At 45.3% G+C, this 23,346-nt stretch overlaps 1 protein-coding gene across 3 annotated transcripts in view; it reads left to right on the plus strand.

Moving 5' to 3' along the window:
* Nucleotides 1-23,346, plus strand: part of LOC139538065 (homeobox protein cut-like 1) — a 222,694-nt gene that overhangs the window by 107,527 nt on the left and 91,821 nt on the right. For all 3 annotated transcript variants that reach the window (XM_071340016.1, XM_071340018.1, XM_071340017.1), the window contains exons 4-8: nucleotides 8,793-8,871; nucleotides 14,624-14,761; nucleotides 16,253-16,394; nucleotides 18,532-18,608; nucleotides 19,828-19,894. In XM_071340016.1, coding sequence (XP_071196117.1) covers nucleotides 8,793-8,871; nucleotides 14,624-14,761; nucleotides 16,253-16,394; nucleotides 18,532-18,608; nucleotides 19,828-19,894 — 503 coding nt within the window. The remainder of the gene's footprint in view (nucleotides 1-8,792; nucleotides 8,872-14,623; nucleotides 14,762-16,252; nucleotides 16,395-18,531; nucleotides 18,609-19,827; nucleotides 19,895-23,346) is intronic.

A 23,346-nucleotide genomic window follows, 5' to 3' on the forward strand; every position in this document is an offset into this window, starting at 1 on the left:
TGAGTTTAGTCTGAACATAATTGTAAGGCCTGCTACTCCCTTTATATGTTGTGTTTGGAGTTCTCTGCCTTGTCACAAACCAGTGTATTTTTTCATGTGCAGTACACTATTTTGTATACAGTGCATTTCAATTCCAGAAAAAGACAGTAGGTTACTTAAGACAGAAATTATACTAGAACATCACTAGTCGTCTGACCCATGAGTAATCCCTCTTCAGTGAATACGGTCCTGTTTCTGATTTCCCTGTTCCAGGAGGATTTACCAGTACTATGCAGCGTTACTTAGTGCAACAATTAAATACATTGTTAAAAAAAGAAACCATGTGGTACACCTTTATTTTGATTGGTTGTTTGCTACCTCATTTGTGTTCACAACAAATTTCTCTCATGCTCAAAGATATTCTATTACTTTTAACTCATCTGATGGTATTATTAAGTTAATTCCACTGTACTGAGATATTTGATTATTTGAGAAATCCCTTCAGAGAAACACAAACTGTACATTGTAGTCTTAGGAGTGGCCTTGAAATCAAACTGTCGTTTTGATCACTTTGATGATCACATGTCTCCCAACGCTCCCCAACGCTGTCTATGGGCACCATTGTGTTGCCATGTTACACCCAGCACCCCAGTCAGCTTCTTATCCCTGACAGTAATTAGTCACCACTTAATTATATTCCTATTCCTGTCGGCTCTTAAAGTATTATTTTGTTAAGTGCTCTGGATCTCCTAAAACAAAGCCCACTCTCTCACTGAGAGGCCCAAGAATTTGGCTGCCCTCTAAATGGCTGCTAAATAAAACTCCTAGCTGCTACTGCGTGCCATGACTCAGTAATTGGTCAGTGGCTGTTATCAGCCCAGCTCTACCTTGCTATATAGGCCTATATATAGACCCCTGGACAGGAAATCCCTAATATGAAACAGAGTGTAGATGGTGGAATTTAAGAAAAGAAGAGAGAATGGAAAGAAAGTACAGTAATGCCGGCTATTTTAAAGATTTGCCTTGCTTCAAATGTCTGTCACCCTCGAACCCTCAAAATGTCTATTGCCGGCGCCTCCCAATAAAGACGCTGCTTCAGCGACTAAAAGCACTTCTTTATAATTCAGCAGCAAGGAGTGCCATATAAATTTCATGAAGTTAAAGGGGCTGGAAAGACGGCTCCCTGTACACCTCTCTCAGGCAGGGCGGAACCGCACCGCAGCCTGTCTGGCCCATTAGCGTTCATTGTGGTTGGAGCGAGCGATTTGTGAGGGCCCCCAGGCCTATTATTGACGGAGTTAATCTTCCCTGTTTAAATCACCCCAGGTTTAAAAATACCCACTACTCCCCCCACATCACACGGGCCCGGCTCACAGGCACCAGCCTAAGACTCCTGCAGCCATTTTAATTGATCTCCTCTGTGGATGAATGGGGCGATTGGCAAGGACAGGAGAAGTCCCTGACCTTCGCGAAGGCCCAACTTATCATCTCAGGAATTTGGGGCTTCCACTTTGTTTTCCATGAGCATCAGCAGGGTGAGAGCTAACGGTGTTCCAGATCTCAGAAACGGCTCCTCATGTGAAAGCAGTAGTGTTGACTGCTTTAATAGGGAGCAAAACAAATGACTAAATTGAGACTCGGTGAGATTCAAAGATTGTCAGATACAGAAGACACTGTACACAAGCATTTCAGCTCTCTCCATAGGGGGAAGGAGAGGGAAAAGGTCAGTTTTTCTGCTCCCTCTGTTCCTTATACACAAGGCAGAGCATGAAGTGCGGCGCATTAGAATATATGAGATGCTCTAAGACTTCTGGAAGGCCCCAAGGGTTAGGGAGAGGAGCCAGGCAGACAGATCTGTTGGGGTTGTTTCTCTTTCTTTCTTTCTTTCTAACTGTTTCAGTTTTTTACATTTTATTTGTGAAATGAGCGAGCGCTTCCTTTCCTGTCAGGAAATGAGAACACAATGGGGAGCAGAGCTCAGCACACGGCACCCACATGCCCATGTGGACACACACCACAGCAGGGGGAGGGTTGGCGGGAGGGAGGGAGGGCTGGAGAGCTCAATGGCACCCCCTCTTGGGGAGAGGGGGGGATCTTTCTACCATACCACCTCCCACTGCAACTGTAGCCTCCCCCACCTACTCACACACACTTGCACATGCATGCACGTAAACACATTCTTTCCTGGTCTCCCTTGATACTGTCCCTACTGTCGCCTACTCTGTTTATGATTTTGCTGTCATGGAGGACTGATTGGGGCTCATTGCTTCAAGCTGAAAAATAAATGGTGCTATTGAAATGGCATGCTTTGAGCACTAGCGAAAAACGCTATTTGTATGTGGAAAACTAGATGCTCTCACTTGTGGTCTTCTTAAATGAGACTTGTTTTGACAGTATGGAGCACAATACCACAGGGGACTTTAGAAGGGAGGAACTCAAACTTTTATTCCATAGGCTGGGATCTGCTCTATGTGGCTGTTGCAAGAGCGCATTTTCACTGGCTGTCCACTGGGAGCGTATTCGTTAGGCTGATTCTGTTTGAAAACGCTTCTTAAACTGAAAGTTTTAAAAAGTATCTGTAATCTGATGACAATATTTTTGCTGGTAAAGTGACAGATTACAGTTAGTTTTTTTGTAATCCCTTACATGTAAACTGTTACTCCCCAACCCTGATGAGGAATGAGATTTAAATGTGAGTAAATTGTTAGTACGCAGTGTAAGCTATTATTTTATTTAAGGGCACACCAAATCAGTGTGCCACTTCCAAACCCCACAAAGCCTAGTCAGGCAACCGAATGCTACAGAGAGACCTTCAGGAGACGTGATGGCTGTGGCAGAGAGAGACACGTACAAAGTGGCATAGGAGTGGGACAAATGCAGGAAGTCACTACTGATTTTGCATAATTGCGGTGTAATTTTGGACGTCTGTCTCGTCGTAAGGGCACCGAGAGCCCAGGGAGAAGGCTGTGAAAGTTAAGTTGGCAGCTCGCACAGCGCTGTGATTAGCTCAACTCTCAGACAGTGTGTGTGTGTGTGTGTGTGTGTGTGTGTGTGTGTGTGTGTGTGTGTGTGTGTGTGTGTGTGTGTGTGTGTGTGTGTGTGTGTGTGTGTGTGTGTGTGTGTGTGTGTGTGTGTGTGTGTGTGTGTGTGTGTGTGTGTGTGTGTGTTAGCATAGGCATACAGTAAAAAGGGGAGACTGGGATGGGCCTCAACTTATATCAGGTTATTAAAAGTGTGTTTTCAAAAGGATTTTGTGTGAATTGGGCAGCAGGTAGCCTGGTGGTTAGAGTACTGGGACAGTAACTGAAAAGGTTGCTGGATCAAATCCCTTAGCTGATCATGTTTTGATCTGTTCAAATCAAATTTTATTTGTCACATACACATGGTTAGCAGATGTTAATGCGAGTGTAGCGAAATGCTTGTGCTTCTAGTTCCGACCCCATGCAGTAATATCTAACAAGTAATCTAACCTAACAATTTCACAACTACCTTATACACACACACAAGTGTAAAGGAATGAATAAGAATATGTACATAAAAATATATGAATGAGCGATGGCCGAACCTCATAGACAAGATGCAGTAGATGGTATATAGTACAGTATATACATATGAGATGAGTAATGTAGGGTATGTAGACATTATATAAAGTGGCATTGTTTAAAGTGGCTAGTGATACATTTATTACATAAATTTTTTCATTATTAAAGTGGCTGGAGTTGAGTCAGTATGTTGGCAGCAGCCACTCAATGTTAGTGATGGCTGTTTAACAGTCTGATGGCCTTGAGATAGAAGCTGTTTTTCAGTCTCTCGGTCCCCGCTTTGATGCACCTGTACTGACCTCGCCTTCTGGATGATAGCGAGGTGAACAGGCAGTGGCTCGGGTGGTTGTTGTCCTTGATGATCTTTTTGGCCTTCCTGTGACATCGGGTGGTGTGGGTGTCCTGGAGGGCAGGCAGTTTGCCCCCGGTGATGTGTTGTGCAGACCTCACTACCCTCTTGAGAGCCTTACAGTTGTGGGCGGAGCAGTTGCCGTACCAGGCGGTGATACCAGCCCGACAGGATGCTCTCGATTGTGCATCTGTAAAAGTTTGAGTGTTTTTGGTGACAAGCCGATTTGCTTCAGCCTCCTGAGGTTGAAGAGGCGCTGCTGCGCCTTCTTCACCACGCTGTCTGTATGGGTGGACCATTTCAGTTTGTCTGTGATGTGTACGCCGAGGAACTTAAAACTTTCCACCTTCTCCACTACTGTCCTGTCGATGTGGATAGGGGGGTGCTCCCTCTGCTGTTTCCTGAAGTCCACGATCATCTTCTTTGTTTTGTTGACATTGAGTGTGAGGTTATTTTCCTGACACCACACTCCGAGGGCCCTCACCTCCTCCCTGTAGGCCGTCTCGTCATTGTTTGTAATCAAGCCTACCACTGTAGTGTCGTCTTCAAACTTGATGATTGAGTTGGAGGCATGCATGGCCACGCAGTCATGGGTGAACAGGGAGTACAGGAGAGGGCTGAGAACGCACCCTTGTGGGGCCCCAGTGTTGAGGATCAGCGGGGTGGAGATGTTGTTACCTACCCTCACCACCTGGGGGCGGCCCGTCAGGACCGTTGTTCTGCCCCTGAACAAAGCAGTTAACCCAATGTTCCTCGCTAGGCCGTCATTGCAAATATGAATCTGTTCTTAACTGACTTGCTTAGTTAAATAAAGGTAAATTTTTTTTAAATAACGTTGTTTTTTTTAACATACAATATGTGTGTGATTGTGTAAAGGCATACCTGCCCCTGTCCTCGAACCCACTACTCTCTACTGTATCCTTGAGTAAGATGTCCCTCCTTCTGTATATGATTAAGCTACTCTCTCTCCAGCGCCTCCCGCCCCCATGGCACACAAAGAGAGTGGGTGACTGTGATGATGGCACAGGGTGGTGCTCGTTCTCTGATCTCCCTATGGCACTGACGCTGATTCCAGGCGATGCCCGATCTGCCCCAGAGGAGCAATGTGTCAGCCATCACAGACCATCACTGTGTGACGCCGTTTCGCTCCTCCATCCTATCCCAACTCCACTCTTATGATGAGATCTCTAATGTTGTACGAGGTAAACTTTGGCTGTAATCACAGATCTAGGATCAGATTACCCAATACCCAATCCTCACCACCATTAGGGGGATTAGAAAACATCTGACCCTGGACCAGTGGTTAGAGGAACATCAACCTACTTCTAATGTAAGGTTACAGCAATGAGGAAAATTTGTAGAAATATATATCCATACTACTGTAGCTGACTGCAAGTAGGCCTAGTGTGTTAGGCCCCCCATATGACAACCCCAGGTGACATAGAGATGAAGAGAGGGGGCTAGCTAGCTGTTTCCTGTTTCCCTAGGAAGCCCAGAGGATGCTCTAAGTCACTGTCCTCTCAGACTATAATTCCCTGCTTAAAAGAAAGCTGCAAAGCCAGTAATCCCTCCTACCCAACCCAAAAAGAAGCACACTCAAACACACACACACATATACTCTCTCTCCCCGCAATCTCTCCCCCGCACACGCACACCACTCCGGATCAGTTATCCACAGCTTAAAACCTGCTCTGCAATTAAGGGGTTAGGCCAGGTCACAGACAGAGACAAGCAGGCCAACGGTTTCCCCTGGCCCCTAAGCCGATGCCAAAGCCTTCCTTGTGTTTCATCTAGCTCCCGCTAGTGTCATTAGGCTAGCAACCGCCATCTATTTTTAAGTTGTTCCTGCACCCCTAAAGAGTCCAGATGGTTCATTGGAGGGGCGCTATGCTATACCTATGAGCTGGTCAGCTTTGGCGTCGGCCCAAATCTCGCCTTTTTAACACAAACGGACTAACACACACACACAGAGATGTCTTTGTATGTGTGTGTGTGTGATCATTCAGAAGGCAGCATGGCCGGCGTTGCCAGATGCCCTCCCCTGTCAGAATGTGTATGGGACTGCATTGGAGAGAGAGGCAGATAATCTGCACTGAGCCATGGCCGCACAGTCACGCAGGGCCTTGGCACACACACACACACACACACACACACACACACACACACACACACACACACACACACACACACACACACACACACACACACACACACACACACTCCGGTGCCATCCATCCCATTACCTTACCTCTCTCTCCATCCTCAACCCCCCCAGTCACTATCTATCCCACTTCACCTTCTCCCCCTTTCTCTTCACTTTCAATGGAAAGCCAAAGAGGGAAGAGGCCTTTTCCTGACAAGATGTCTGGTGGATCCCTTTGCCCAGTAAGCAGGGAACTGTAATTGCTCCATCTGCGATAGAGAGAGGAGAGAAGGAGAGAAAGCGGGGAGAGCGAGGGAGGGAGGGAGGGAGGGAGGGAGGGAGGGAGGGAGGGAGGGAGGGAGGGAGGGAGGGAGGGAGGGAGAACTTGGCGCTGCCTAGTTTGGATCCAGATGTTTTCCAGCAAAAGCCCATTTGAACATGTTTCATTTCTCTCTCCCATAGGAGCAAAAAGTGACTGGGGCTCACTGGTGTTTGTCAGTGGCAACTGCCTGCCTCGCTCCATAAATCAAAACCTCTAACAGAGTCTGGGCCGGACATGTCCAAAACATTGTTTTTATATGATTTCTCCTTTTTGGAACCCACTGTTTGGTGTCTGTAAACACTGTAGTTCTGGACACTTTTAACTTAGTGTGTAAGTTGTTGACTTGCAGTTGTACTGTGCCACATCTTTTTGTGAATTTGAGCAAACACTGCCACCCTATGGGTTGGGAAGGAAAGTGTAAATGTTGGGGGGAGGTGGTATGTATGTGTGTGGATGGGATGGTGGATCTGTTCTGTTGGTCTAAGTGTGTGTGCTTTTAGTCCATAAAACACTGGAAGTAGATCCTGGCTGACTGACACTAGCAGTGTGGTACAGTAGCTCTCCCCTGCTCCCATCCCCTCCTCTACCCAGGGATGACCCAGTTAGCTGGCTTTGGCCCAGTTCAGAGGCGATGCCAGGACTGGCTGGCTGGCTGCTCACACTCCCAGAGCAGTGGAGGAACGCACAGTCAGGCCTGGACTGGGCTCTCAGGAGACACCACAGACACACATAACACACACGCACACGCTACCTCTGAGCTGCTCGGTGCAACCTCAACAACAGCCACACACATGAAGACTCTGAACCTCACAGTGGGCGGGCCCACTGTCTATCATTAGCTCATGTAGCTAGGCCAATGAGATACCTTTCTTACTCTTATACACTGCAGGTAGAAGTCTGCAAGGGGATTAAATAGTGCTTTACTATGGTAGTTTACTATGGTAGTTTACTGATGCCAAATGGTGAGTATCTTGAAAAGGAAGAACAGTACAGTTGGTCATTTTGACGACCAATACGTCTTTATCTTGTTGAATAAAGGTTATACTGTATTATTTTTCTCTGAAGAGTGGTATTAGATCCAAATGACTTACATTGGCCATCTATACATTAGGAAATTATTTTATTGACAGTGCATGATTGCGAGGTTGTGTAATGTATAGAGCACAGCTCCGGCTTTAAGGGTTTAGCATGCTTATGTGTGTGTGTTAGATCATATAAAACGGGTGTGTGATGGTGTACATAGAGTACTCACCACTAATATAGTTGCTTCCATGTGGCTGAAAGCTGATCCAAAATGCATCAAAGCATGGGGGGTTATAATAGTGTGAGAGGGCCGATGCATTACGTCTGTCACATGACACAAAGATGGTGTTTAACCAACCATCCACCAACCATCCACCAACCAACCACGCAATTTAAAAAGGCTTGGACAAAACCCTTTCTCCTCTCTCGCCAGCTGTTGCCCAGTGTGGTACTGAGGGTGAGAGAGGGTTCAGGGAAGAGTCATCTGTGGCCTGCATTTTTCCTCCTCTCCTTACCTCTCCAAGGGCCAAGGATGAATATGGTACAGTATTTGACTCTGTCTGTGACGTATCTCCAAAGTGTGTTTACTTTCTTTCATCTTTTAGACTGTATTTGAGAGGCAATCTGGAATGGATGTTGAGCCACACAGAATGTTGCTGTTGTCTTCTATCCTGATTCATGAAGTATAGTGTTGGTTTGGAGCTAAAAATAACCATTTTTGAAACCTCTTTAAATCATAAATGTGTGATTTTTGAGCCATGTGCAGTACAGTGTAGTTAATGTAAAAGCAAAGCTGTATCATATCACCTGCGTACTACAGAAATGCCATGACTATAGAAGAAGACCTCTCTACCACAGCTCTATACTCCTGTACTTGATTGTTGATGAACTTGAAGCAAGGTCTGTGGTGCCTCTTGGCCCAACCCCAAATCACGTCACCTCCTTCATGACTCATTGGTTAGCTGCCTTGGTGCTTTCCAGTTTTGGAGAGCTCTGTCTGCCTAGCCCACAGCAGTGAAGCACTCAGTACCCATGATTAACTGAGAGGGTTGGAAGCTCAATCTCTTTTAGCAGGTTGTTACTAAATTACATTAATGAAATTACTAATCATGTGTTTTTAAGACTGAAATTCTGTGGTCAATAGACCTGTGTGGTTATCATAGCACTAATAGATCTGTTTTTTTATTTTTTATTAATACATTTTTATATAAACCAGATTCATGTTGAACTACATTGGATATGTGACTATTTGTCCTATAAAACTAGATTAATCTTGATGGAATGAATAGTATAGGGAAGATGATGCCAAAGTATAAAAGCCTTTATAATCCCGAAAATGTGATTATGGTTGTTCTGGTGTTCCCTGAAAAAAATGTATCATCTCATCTCGACTATCTCTCTTTTCTTAACCAATCTCTCCATCTCTCCTTTCAGATCGACGCAGTGAGTAAAAGAAGTAAGGAGTCAGAGGCTGCCTTCCTAAACGTGTACAAGAGATTCATCGATGTCCCAGGTAAGTCTCATCGCAACTGTGTATGCGAGGCACCGTAAACACATCTGTCATGTTTATGAGGCACATGTCTCTGGCGCCACATACATACGTATATACACAGACACGTTCCTGATGACTTCTCTTGGTGTGCCTGAGACAATGTGCGTCCAGGAGCCCTGTGAGTGCCGAGCGGTCGGGGAATTGGGAAGGGATGGGGAGCAGGGCATACACTGTGATTTAAACATCTACCAGCCACTCAGATTTCTTACCAGCCAAAAATATTTTGGGGGGATAAAATGTACACCAACAAAACATTTAAAAAACGGATGAGAATGCTTTGCAATGTTTCTAAAACATTGCATGTGTTACTAGTAAGAAGTAACTAATGTGGTATATTTATGCAATAAGGCCAGATAGGGTGTGGACTATGGCTTATTTACCACAGCTAAGGGCTGTTCTTACGCACAACACAACGTGGAGTGCCTGGACACAGGTATATTGGCCATATATCATAAACCCCCGATGTGCCTTATTGCTATTATAAACCGGTTACAAAAGTGATTAGAGCAGTAAAAATGTAAGTTTGTCATACCTGGGGTATACGGTCTGATATACCACGGCTGTCAGCCAATCAGCATTCAGGGCTCAAACCACCCAGTTTATAATGAATAATTACATTTTTGTAACCTGATATAACCAAAATAACACATTAGAGGGCGGGAGGTTACCGTGGTAGCGGGTCTCAGTCATGTCTGTGCCTGTTAGATTGAGTATGTCTGTGCCTGTTATATTGAGTATGACTGTGCCTGTTATATTGAGTATGACTGTGCCTGTTATATTGAGTATGTCTGTGCCTGTTATATTGAGTATGACTGTGCCTGTTATATTGAGTATGTCTGTGCCTGTTATATTGAGTATGACTGTGCCTGTTATATTGAGTATGACTGTGCCTGTTATATTGAGTATGTCTGTGCCTGTTAGATTGAGTATGACTGTGCCTGTTATATTGAGTATGTCTGTGCCTGTTAGATTGAGTATGACTGTGCCTGTTAGATTGAGTATGTCTGTGCCTGTTAGATTGAGTATGACTAGTAGCAGCGTTGTCTTCTCTTCCCTAGCATTTCAAACTCGAACATAGACAAACAACATAGCTTGTGAACAAAACAATGTAAATAGCCAAGAAACACAAGGACAACGTCTCACTTCAGTAGACTTTCGTTTAAAGTAAATTAGATCAACTTTTATGCCTGTGCACAGCACTTATAAAAATGAATCTTTCACTTAGCTCTTCACGTGTGCACAGCTCCCAGCCAGGCAGTGTTGCAGCGCAAGGTGGAATAGGCTATATAGGATTCATAGTTCTTTGATTTTGTTGCATTTCATTTACCACCTATGAAGCAAAATGGCGGAAATACTTTGAAAACAGCTACTGCAGCATTTATTTTACTATAAATGTGATCAAACTTGACAATCTTTTTTCACAAATGCGAGTGAAATGCGTGCACTATGGAGCTCTGACCAACCGCCAATGTGGCTGGGGAAATAAACATCTTACCCGCCACAACCTACCTGCAGGTGGCGGTTGTTCATTTTAGGTCCTGATGGAGAGTACATTGATGATTTCAACACACTGACAGACACACAGTCACTGTTAACACCAGTGTTGTTGTCCATGGAGATCTCCTGGCCAATGGTTTTTCCACCTAACTGAAGCACTAGAGGACTTGGATAGGCTGACTAATAGTGGAAACAGACAGTCAGCAGTGGAGGTCGACTGGACTGGAGTGTGTGTTTGTCTGTGACCGACTGAGCTTTTTGAGCTGACTCGATCCTGTGTGTGTGTCTGTGTGTGTGTCCCTGTGTGTGTAGCTGTGTGTGTGCAGCTGGCAGTCCGTCTGAAACACATTTCCTCCTTGGTGAACCTTATGGACACACACATACAAACAGACACACATAGAGGCCAGTAGGAGCAAGCAGGCTGGCCTGGGGAACCACGTAGTACATGCGTAAATTACTGCTTTTGTGTTTTGCAGATCACAGCCACACACGCACACACACACACACACACACACACAGTTCAAAGCCTGCCAAGACAGAGGAGCAGCACCAAGAGACCTCTTTGCCTTGGCTCTCTTACGTCAGTTGGTGTTCTGTGTGTGTGTGTGTTGTCTGCCTGCCTGTGTGTGTGTGTGTGTGTGTGTGTGTGTGTGTGTGTGTGTGTGTGTGTGTGTGTGTGTGTGTGTGTGTGTGTGTGTGTGTGTGTGTGTGTGTGTGTGTGTGTGTGTGTGTGTGTGTGTGTCTGTCTGCCTGTGTGTGTGTGTGTGTGTGTGTGTGTGTGTGTGTGTGTGTGTGTGTGTGTGTGTGTGTGTGTGTGTGTGTGTGTGTGTGTGTGTGTGTGTGTGTGTGTGTGTTGTCTGCCTGTGTGGGGAAATCTAGGAATGTCTGTATTATCATTGTAATCTGCAGCCTGTCCATTCTTGTCTCCATGTCTGAGGATGAGAGATCACTACTCCACTGATTATCTCACAGATGTGTTTGTGATCACACAGACCTAGCGTCAGTGTGTCCACCCTTTTCAGCTCTTTTGAACACACCAAGGAAAATACACGCACCTTACCTCACTCTCATCCTGATGACGCTTTGCAATAGAATGTCAATGTTGACAGGTGTCTCCACCCGTCTGCCCTCTAGCCTTCCCATGCAACCTTTGGAAATATTCACACTGTTCTCACAGACAGCCTAGTGTTCTGCAGCAGGCTGGAGTGGCTGCACTGAGCAGTTGGCACTGTCTCACTCCTTCTGCTCAGAACACACACACATGTCCATCCAGACGGGGCTGGTGCCACCGCCTGTCTAGTGAAGGGACAATCTCCTGGTTAGAAGTCCAGGGAGGACATGGAGAGAGAGATTCCATGTGACACACACTGTAGTTCGTCTGTTCTGGAGAGAGCAGCAGTAGAGTGGTAGGCACTGGGACGACAGGCTATGTTGTACAGTCCAGTACTGTGACAGCAGTCATCATCACCCTAATGTCACAGTATGACCTTCTCTCCTGTCAGTTTGTTTAATCATATGGGGTATTCAAAGCACACATAACAAGAGAGTATCATCCTAACTAATATAACAAAACATGAAATGGGACTGAAAGATGAGTTCCATTATAACCCTTCAAGTATGTTGGTCTAGTGTTATTTTTTATGACAAGAAATTAAAGTACATTTTACATTTAAAAGAAATAAGGTATTTGTCAGCAGGTTTGACTAACAGTGAAATGCTGACTTAAGAGACCTTTTCCAACAGAGTTAAAGATAAACAAGCAAATAAAAAATAGAAATAGTGATATAAGGAATAAATACACAGTGAATAACGAATAACAATGACAAGTAAAAATAACCTGGATATATACAGGGATTATCAGCAGCGAGTCAATGTGCAGGGGTACGAGGTAATTGAGGTAGATAGTGTATGTACATATAGGTAGGTGTGAAGTGACTAGGCAATAGGATAGATAATAGACAGTTGTGTGTGGCGTCAGTATGTGTGCTCATGTTGTGTGTATGTGTCGGGGTGTCAGTATGTGGAGTCTGTGGGTAGAGTTCAGTGTGTGTGTGTTTAGAGTCAGTGCAGGAGAGTGTATGTGTTTCACAATCAAATAGTGATTTATGAGAAACGTAACATGGGAACAGGCTGTCCAAGGCTAGATGTTTCAGAATATTAGATTAACACTGTGTGTATGACGCAGGGTGTCAGAACTCAGGACAACAAAGTTGACATAATGGGCCTTTGATAATGCTGTTGTGTCCTCAATGGCTTGTCTGGTGTTGGAGAATGTATCGCTTCTCCCTCCAAGGACACGTGTGTGTGTGTGTGTGTGTGTGTGTGTGTGTGTGTGTGTGTGTGTGTGTGTGTGTGTGTGTGTGTGTGTGTGTGTGTGTGTGTGTGTGTGTGTGTGTGTGTGTGTGTGTGTGTGTGTGTGTGTGTGTGTGTGTGTGTGTGTGTGTGTGTACTCCGCACACAGAGGAGAATAGAGGCGCTGGATGTCTTTCATCTCTAAGATCAGACCTCTTCCCCCTCCCTCTCTTTCTCTCTCCCTCTCTTCTGCTGTTTCCAGACTGCCTTGAATATGCTCTCATACGCTTGTACACTGACAGTACAAAACATTAAGAACACCTTCCTAATATTGAGTTGCACCCCCTTTTGCCCTCAGAACAGCCTCAATTCGGCAGGACATGAACTCTACAAGGTGTCGAAAGTGTTCCACAGTTGTGTCAAGTTGGCTGGATGTCCTTTGCGTGGTAGACCATTCTTGATACACACGGAAACCAGCAGCGTTTCAGTTCTTGACACAACCGGTGCGCCTGGCATCTACCATCATATCCCGTTCAAAGGCACTTAAATATTTTGTCTTACCCATTCAGTTTTCACCTAGAGTCACCTGGTCAGTCTGTCATGGAAAGAGCAGGTGTTCCAAATGTTTTGTATACTTAGTCTACTCACCCTCGCCCTCTTCCTCTCTCTTTTTTTTAAATCTCCCTCTTTCTTTCCCTCTCTAGTTATCACTTTTCATATCCCTCCTCTTCCTCCCCCTTCCCCCTAGCTTCCTCCTCCTATTCTCTTTCTCTCTCCCTCTCACGGGGCCAGGGGGTCTAATGTAATCATATGATTATATAATTAACCCAGCTGTCTCATTAAAGAAAATCAACTGGAATTGGGGCATAATTAGTCATACGCCAATTAGTGACCGTGTCGATGCCGGGCACTGATGAGGCCAGGACTGGCAAGACTGGCAGCGCCCAACGTGGAGGGTGGGGAGGACTCAGTGTTAGAACACCCTGCCAGTCTCCACATCCCAACCCCTCCCTATCCATCCCTTACCCATTACCATCATCACAATCTCTGACCTTGACTCAAAAGAGGACCACAATCAGTCATAGACTTTTTCCTGGCATCCGCAATGTGTTTTACTGTTTTTGATTAATTAATTTATTCAATATGTACATCAATACATCTACAGTTTCCACCACTGTGGGTTGTGTCTATGCTGTACTACTGTTGGATAGATACTGTACAGTCTGTTTACAGGAATGTATTGTTGTCCCATGGGTTTCTCTGTCCCTAAGATAAGATAAGTCATCATCATTGTCCAGAAACCTAGCTAGCTCCCCTCTTCCTATCTCTCTTTTCCTCTCTCATTCATTCTCCCTGCCTCTCTCTCTCTCTCATGCCCTTTTGCTTTTTCTCTCCCTCTTACTCTCTTTTCCTCTCTTCCGCTCCTTTGTCTGGGCTGTGTGTGTGTGGTGGCAACAGCAGCGCTGTCTCAGCTCTCCAGCTTTGCTCTGTGCGAATGGGGGCAGCTATACATAGCTCTGCTGCTCTGGCACCCAACACACACACACACACACAGAGAAGTCATCAGTCAGCCTCGCGTGACTCGCCCTGGCCACTCAGTCACAACCAGGCACAGAGACACAAAACCCCACTCTAAACCTTACTGTTGCAGTGCATGGAAGTATGTTTGAATGGAGTGAGGGGTAGAGGTTAGAGACTGACTGGATGGGTGTGATCTCCTCAGTGAACCGATCTTCAAAACATGTAACACTACTAGCTACATATACACCAAGCTGTTGAACTTTGAAGATCTGCTCTGATGTTAGACATGCTTGGTAATATGTTTGTGCAGAGAAAAATTCTGTGATAAGTAATTAGCCTATAGTAATTAGTGATGTCTGGTGATTAGTAACAAGTAGTGCCCTTTCCTGTCCCCTCCTCTCAGACCCTGTGTCGGCCCTGGAGACTGCCCAGCAGCTACAGCTGAAGGTCCAGAGGATGCACGACATCGAGACGGAGAACCAGAAGCTCCGCGAGACGCTGGAGGGCTACACCCAGGAGATCGCTGAGGTCAAGAACCACGGTGAGGCTGAGAAACATACTCTTTCTGAACCTATCCTGGACCAGTGTGATCGACCCAGTTTGAACCCATGGGACACAAGAAATTGTTGGCTTGCTGAGCTAAAGCCCTAGGTATTAGCTCAGGGTGCTAACACAAGTGTTCAGGTCCTAGACAACCTCATCCACTGAAACGCTTCCACTACACCAGCACGGAGAGCTAGGCTAAGACTCCCATTGGGAGATTCATCAATGCTTAGCCATCTTTAAAAGGGATGAAACTCCTCAACGGTCTGGTTGAAAGTATAGTAAAAGTATATGTGCAATGTTAGCAGTTGTAAGAAGATTTCATCTGTCATGCGGATACCGTTTCAAGAGCCGATGTCCGTGGAGTTACATCAAACGCTGTCAAATAGCTAACAACTAACATCAAGTTAGTGGAGCAGCGGAGTCAGCCCAAAGTCATTCCATAACCACGAAATATAGATCATGTTTTAATAAAGGCTCTCCTCCATAGCCATCTTTATGAGTATCCCCTGGGCAGTCTTTTCAGATGAAGCCCATTGTATAGGCCTCTAAAGCCTTCACTGCTTTTTCTCTTTTCAGAAAGGCAGGGAAAAGAAGGGGAGGAGAAGAGGGGATAGAGGGAGGAGGAGGGTAGGGGGGCCTGCCCTCTCTGTCTTTGGAATTCCCCTCCCACCAAGAGCTAATTGACCCAGCTCAATAGCGGCAATATTTTATTTTACCATTGATTTTTCCTCTCTTTCTCCCCTCCCCCCCCCCACCGTGCCCCGGCTAAGCTGCAGATCTCCTACCTCAGTGGCGGAGGAGAGGAGAATCCCCCTCTCTCTCATTCTCTCTCCTCCTTCCCGCTCTTCCTTCCTCTCTCTCTCTCATCCCGGCCAGCCAAGGCCATTGATCCCCTGCAACCTAAATGTTTAAAGTTCAATTTAATAGTTAAGCGGGAAAAGGGCTCAGAGGGGACTCATCGCCATTGATTATGTGTCAGGGCTGAAATGTTGGAGTTTAAATCACCGCAGAGGAGGAGGAGAGAGCGAGGGCATCAGTGAGCGAGCGAGAGAAAAAAAAGAAGAGAAGACAAGTAAGAAGTGGGGGGAAAACTGAGAGCTCTCAGTCAGTAATACAAGTGGGCTGTGCCAATGCACACAGTGGAGTGGAGCCCTATTCCTCCTACTCCATCTTACTTGGAGAATCCCTCTGCCTCTGTCAGTGTAACTGACCATCCAGACTTAGAAGGATGATGTGCAGGAGCCTTATGTGGTACCTAATATCGTGTTGGTACTCTGGTTCATTTCTTGCCTGTTATCGTATCACTTACTGACTTTTTGTGTTTTCTCTCTCCTGCCCTCCCTCTCTGTCTCTCTCGCTGTGTATCTCTCTCTCTCTCTCTCTCTCTCTCTCTCTCTCTCTCTCTCTCTCTCTCTCTCTCTCTCTCTCTCTCTCTGTATATCTCCCTCTTTCTCTCTCTTGCTTTCTCTCTCTCTCTTTCTCACAGAGGTCACAATTAAAGCACTTAAGGAGAAGATAGAGGAGTATGAAGAGACCCTGAAGAAACAGGCCAAGGAGCTGGGCCAGGAGGAGAGGAGAGAGGGAGAGGAGGAGGGGCAGCTTCACAACGACCATGCAGAGGAGGAGAGGTAAGCTAGTAAGGACTAGCTGTGGAGGATAGGCTAGCTAGTGTTTGCCAACGGGCAGCGACTACTGGCTGCAGCTCGTGTCTGAATATGAGCGAAGGTTAGGACCAGACTGAATACCCTTATAGCTGTTGTCTGAACTATTATCTCATCTTGTACTGTAGCAGTATTTAGTTACATATTCCCATGGCAATCCAATAATTCTCTTAATAAATTGTCCGCTCAGTCTGTCTGGCCTTAACGATGGTCAGTTTCATACATGTTTGTATTGTAGATAAGTGGGTGACCAAGTTTAGTTAACCTTCCAGTGAGGATTGGCCGTAGTTTATCAGATACATCAGGGTTGTTGTGAAGGGCACTGAAACGTACTCCCTATCACGCTGTCATTTACACTTTCACTCAGCACTTGAGCTGAGCAAATATTGAATCAGGAACGGGAGATAACCGGCACTCATTCGTTTTTTACATTGTTTTAACCCACCGTATTCCTATTGAACTTGCTCCTAATCATACTGTAACTGAATGGGAGATATCTCAATTTGAACTCGAACCAGCTCTCCCTCAACCCCGTCACACACTATTATATGATCCCATCAGTTTGTCCTGATGGAGGCATATTCGGCCGTTACACAAGGCTTTTATTGGGACCAACCAATCCGAACTGTAATCCCATTGCACTGTAATACCTTTTAATTCACCGCTGTTTGTTTACTCCTAAACCCCCCAGCATGGATGGTAATACCGCACTGAGCCTCCTGATCATCACTGCTGCCAGACTGTTACTCACCGGACAGGGACACAGTTCGGCTCTGTTATCTGTTATGTCAGAGGACAACAATAAGGCCCCATTGTAACCTATTGTCACCGCTCTCACTCTTGTTACAAAGACGCTACCATAGACCCCATTCTGCTACCTTGAATTATATTAATGTTTCCTAGTCACCCAAAAATAGCACCTGGGAGGAAAGAGAGGGAGGGGAGGGAGAGAGCAGAGGTACAGTACAGTGACATGGGGATGAGTAGAGGCACAACAGTGGTGCAGTCATCCACAGAGGCAGGAACTGCCGGGCAGTCAGAACCAATGTGTCAGTGAGGTTTGTTTCCCTTGCTTTGGCTCCTCGTTTTTTAATGCATTTGACATTGAGAGGTTCTCTGGTGAGAATGGTGATTCTCGGTGTTGTGGAGATAGCCTTTGTATCCCCGTAGAACAATTTTGATTGGTTGACTTTGTGCCCTGATTTTGACCAGTGCATCTCACCAACGCTCCATTTAGGCCACACACTCTGGCAAGGTCTAGGATATGTGATATCTGGTGATATCTCACACTCTATGAAACCTAAATACAGACAGAAAATAGATAGCCCAGATTGTAAAACCTTATGTCTTCATTATCATTTCCAAATCTGACGACTACCCATACATACCATAAACAGTGATATCATTGATAACTAACTACTCCCAACCTTTATAGCTTTTCCCTTTGGAAACCGACAGTTTGTCCTTATAATGAACCAACTCCCAAGGAGAAACGGCCTCTCGACCCCTCTCATCTCGTCCTCAGTAATAGCTAGCCAGTCAGGAGTTGACATTAACTCTTAAGGGTTTGGCATGTTCCCCTCCTCTTTAGCTCTGAGGTAAATTGATGAGTTGTCTGCCAGTGCAGGAGGGCTGGTGGCATGATGGTCGGCCCAGGTGTTTCAGTATTGATGATACTAACCCCCCGACAGACATGACAGAGCAGAACAGCCTAGCCGCTGTTGGCAAAAAATACAACACTTAACTGTCCTCTCCACTTGCACTGTACCACTTCAACTGGAATCAGAGCAAGTGCTTGTTCATTTGAGCGGGTGCTATGGTAACCTGTCTTATTTTTTCTAAAGTGCTAATAGGCTGAATTGGTCCCATCATGTTGAGTGATGATAAATCTCTTAGCTTACCTGTATCCACTTGATGCTATAAGCCTTTTTTATCTTTAAAGTTGATACTTTTTAACCTGTTCGCTCTTTTTTGTGGTGATGCTCGCAGGCAAACTTGACACCTGTGATGCAACATTAGCCTCTTGAAATGCTCATTAGATACAATGTTGTTTCTTACTGAGGTGATGCTAAGGTAACTTGTATCTGTCCCTCTGTCCACACAGTCAACAACAGGAGAACCAGGAGTCTGTGGTGTCAAAGCTGGAGGAGGCAAACCGTAAGGCCCAGTCCCTACAGACAGGTAATCAGTAGCTAACCTTCTACACCCAGTTATAGTCCCACAGGCCCAATCCTAACTTGAGTTTCACAGGTATACTTTAACAAACCTTTGCATAAATCCCCCAACGTCACACAGTGAGCTAAGGCTAGCTTGGTGTCAACACGCTCCTCTGCTGGCAGTATGTCTTTATGTTGACCCAGAAGACAGTGTCAGATGTTGGATTCCTCTGTCTCTCTTTCTGGCTGGCTGACGGCTGCCCAGTGAGTGACAAATCTAGGCCTGTGAACACTGTCCCACCCCCATGCAGCCTGCTTGCTGCTGTAGAACCGGCAGTCCCCTGTCACAGCACATCAGCTCCAGAGTCCAGACCCAGCCACTAACTCTATTATTCAGACCCAGCCACTAACTGTATTATTCAGGCCCAGCCACTCACTCTAGTATGATTCAGGCCCAGCCACTCACTCTAGTATGATTCAGGCCCAGCCACTCACTCTAGTATGATTCAGGCCCAGCCACTCACTCTAGTATGATTCAGGCCCAGCCACTCACTCTAGTATGATTCAGGCCCAGCCACTCACTCTAGTATGATTCAGGCCTAGCCACTCACTCTAGTATGATTCAGGCCCAGCCACTCACTCTAGTATGATTCAGGCCCAGCCACACACTCTAGTATGATTCAGGCCCAGCTACTCACTCGAGTATGATTCAGGCCCAGCCACTCACTCTAGTATGATTCAGGCCCAGCCACTCACTCTAGTACCTGCTTCATTATGAGGTTACAAGAGAAGATCTTTATGCTTAAAATATAACTTTATCACCAATTGGTGAAATTGGTGGCCAGGTTGGGCAACCAGGCAGTAGATGGTCCGTTTTTTACCCACCAGCTTAGTTAAGTTATTATTGCCTAATAATATATACCCTTTGAAACAACGTTTTTATTGTTTTATTTGGTATTTTAGAAGAAGTAGGTCTACCAGAAAAGTATCAACTGCTAGCATGTCATTTATTTGAAAATATCAGCTGTAATAGGACTGTAAATTAAAGTTACCAAAGTTGTTTTCGGTTGTGAAACCTAAGATGGGGCTTTTCTAGAAGCCTCACCTCATGTAATTGAATGCAGAAAGACCTTAGTCAGTCCTTACAGAAATCTATAGAGGCAGTATGTTAGGGCCTAGCAGTTGTACTTCTTCCATCCAACCACCGCTGGTCTCCATTCAAAATGCTTCATTTGTTTTTTCAGCACTTGAAGCAACTCAGGCAGAGCTTTTGGAACTGAAGAGCAAGTATGACGAAGAGTCGACACCAAAGTAGGTCCCAGTTTCTTTGCTTCACACATTTGCTTGTGTGCTACAGACGCACGCACACACACACTCAAGAAATCCCCAGAGGCGTCTTGGTTGCTGTGCGCCTTTGATTAGGAGATAAAACCCCTGTGGTTGCCATCTGCCGTAATTGCACCTGAATCTATGGAAAATCTGATCCCCTGTAATAACCCACCTCATTCTATAATCATATATCACATTACCTCTTCATATTCAGTCATATTCTCTTATCTGATCCTAGATATGTGTACTGTAAGCCATCCAGCCCTGCCTGACTTGAAATGAATGGAATACAATGTCTATAATTGCTCACCATAACGATGCCGAGTACAAAGTAGTACCCAAGCATTAATCACTGTGTGGCTCCATGATTCATATCAAAGTATTTATGAGTGACATGGAGGCTTTTCAGCTCTGTTCAACCTGAATGTGTTAGAAGGATTGTTGTTGTGAGGAGGAGGATGGAATAGTCTGGGATAGGTAGAACATGGTTAGTTGCAAGGTTGTTTGTGTGTGTGTCTACTACATACACTGTGGGTATATGTACAGTACCAGTCAAAAGTTTGGACACACCTACTCTTTCAAGGGTTTTTCTTTATTTTTACTATTTTCTATATTGTAGAATAATAGTGAAGACATCTAAACTATGAAATGACACATATAGAATCATGTAGTAACCAAAAAAGTGTTAAAGTAGCCAGCCTTTGCCTTGATGACAACTTTTCACACTCTTGGCATTATCTCAACACGCTTCATGAGGTAGTCACTTGGAATGCATTTTAATTAACAGGTGTGCCTTGTTAAAGGTCATTTGTGGAATTTATTTCCTTAATGCGTTTGAGACAATCAGTTGTGTTGTGACAAGGTAGGGGTGGTATACAGAAGATAGCCCTATTTGGTAAAAGACCAAGTCCATATTATGCCAAGAACAGCTCAAATAAGCAAAGAGAAACAACAGTCCATCATTACTTTAAGACATGAGGGTCAGTCAATACAGAAAAGTTCAAGAACTTTGAATGTTTCTTCAAGTGCGGTCGCAAAAACCATCAAGCGCTATGATGAAGCTGACTGTCATGAGGACCGCCACAGGAAAGGAAGAACCAGAGTTACCTCTGCTTCAGAGGATAAGTTCATTAGAGTTACCAGCCTCAGAAATTGCAGCCCACATAAATGCTTCACATAAATGCTTCACGTATTCAAGTAACAGACACATCTTAACATAAACTGTTCAGAGGAGACTGCGGGAATCAGGCCTTCATGGTCAAATTGTTGCAAAGAAACCACTACTAAAGGACACCAATAAGAAGAAGAGACTTGCTTGGGCCAAGAAACACGAGCAATGAACGTTAGACTGGTGGAAATCTGTCCTTTGGTATGATGAGTCCAAATTAGAGATTTTTTGTTCCAAACGCAGTGTCTTTTAGAGACGCAGAGTAGGTGAACGGATGATCTCCGCATGTGTGGTTCCCACCGTGACGCATGGAGGAGGAGGTGTGGGGGTGCTTTGCTGGTGACACTGTCTGTGATTTATTTAGAGTTCAACGCATACTTAACCAGCATGGCTACCACAGCATTCTGCAGCGATACGCCATCCCATCTGGTTTGCGCTTAGTGGGACTATCATTTGTTTTCAACAGGACAATGACCCAACACACCTCCATGCTGTGTAAGGGCTATTTGACCAAGAAGAAGAGTGATGGAGTGCTGCATCAGATGACCTGGCCTCCACAATCACCCGACCTCAACCCAATTGAGAAGGTTTGGGATGAGTTGAACCGCAGAGTGAAGGAAAAGCAGCCAACAAGTGCTCAGCATATGTGGGAACTCCTTCAAGACTGTTGGAAAAGCTGCCATCAAGGCAGAGGGGCTACTTTGAAGAATCTAAAATAAAACTTGGTTACTACATGATTCCATATGTGTTATTTCATAGTTTTGATGTCTTCACTATTATTCTACAATGTAGAAAATAGTAAAAATAAAGAAACTCTTGAATGAGTAGGTATGTCCAAACTTTTAACTGGTACTGTACGTACAAGGTGTACTCTATGTACCACGGTGTGAGTGTGTGTTCTGCAGGAACTGGAGCTACTGTATGTGTCTCCATGGCGATTAGCCTATGCCCATACAGTGTACAGTACAAACAAACATGTCAGAGGGGTAATTCTCACTCTCTGACTGTGTTATATGTGGCACGGGCCTGTGGTCTCGGGTCAGGCAGTGCGTAGGCGGTCATTTGTGTGTCGGCCTATCACAGTGAAATGCTGCCTGTTGCTGCTCCCAGCCACACACACACACATACTGTACACCACTTTAGTATGCCACCCAGCTAGGCTCCTGTGAGTTTCTTAATTAAAGCAGTGCTAAAAGAAAGAAAGCTGCTGTTGCCACTGCCAGGCCATCTACGCAGACACACATGCTCACACCCGGGTCGCGTTTGAAGTGATCCAAGTACCCATGTTATTGGCCAGGGCTGCGGTGTCAGTCACACATACACATTATCTCACACACCCATAGCCTTGTGAGGCCTCCCTGTGGTGTAGGGACTGGATGAGGCCTCATGAGTTTAGTCAGTAAAGAGAGACACAGCACTCAGGGAAAGAGGTGTGTATGTATGGTTGTGCTTGCTCGAGTCCTTCGGTCACAGAATGGATTTGTCTGTGTCTTTGTTTCTGTCTGTATATCTATGTGTGTGACTGTGTGTGTATTTGGCATGCTTTGCATACCAAGAATGTGATCCTAGAGTGCAGCGCTTTCTGCCTGGCAGACTGTGCTGTCAGGGTAAGTGTGTGTCACCCTGATTGTCTCTCAGAACTAGTGAACCCTGTCTCCTCTTAAAACTAAACACCAGCGCTCCTTTGTTTCAGAGGAACAGAACAAGTTTCCCTTCTCACACTCTCCACATTTGAGTGACAGGTTATTGCTGCAGCTAGCGCTCTTGCTCTCTTTTTATCCTCTTGTCTGTTGCTCTCTCTCCCTATCTCACACGCACACACGACTGTGTCTTCTCTCTGAGCTGCTGCTCTCTCTCTCTTTCTCATTCTCTCTGTGTGTCTTTCTCTCTCTGTCTGTCTCACTCCCCACCCCCTCTTTATTTTACCATGTTGCCTAATCTGGGCCACCGTATTGTTGTCCTACCTGCCATTAAATCCTCCCTGGCTACTGGTCTAGAGTCAGTGTTTAGAGTGAGGCTGTTGAGTGGCACTCTGTGACAGCTCTGCTGGTCTGGGCAGATTGTCACTGTGTAGAAATGCCTGGCAGACGTTGGCAGTTTACCTAGACGCTGACAGGGCTCAAGCTGGAGTTCCCTATTGTTTGTTACAGTGACATCTCATGTGGTCTAGAATCTAGACAGTGTTCTGGGTAGTCTCATGTTGGTCTGTAGTCTGGTAATGTAAACTATGGTCTGTACAATGAGGTCTGTAGTATATAAGATGGTC

This window comes from Salvelinus alpinus, chromosome 13 (assembly GCF_045679555.1).
Source record: "Salvelinus alpinus chromosome 13, SLU_Salpinus.1, whole genome shotgun sequence".
Taxonomy (NCBI): domain Eukaryota; kingdom Metazoa; phylum Chordata; class Actinopteri; order Salmoniformes; family Salmonidae; genus Salvelinus; species Salvelinus alpinus.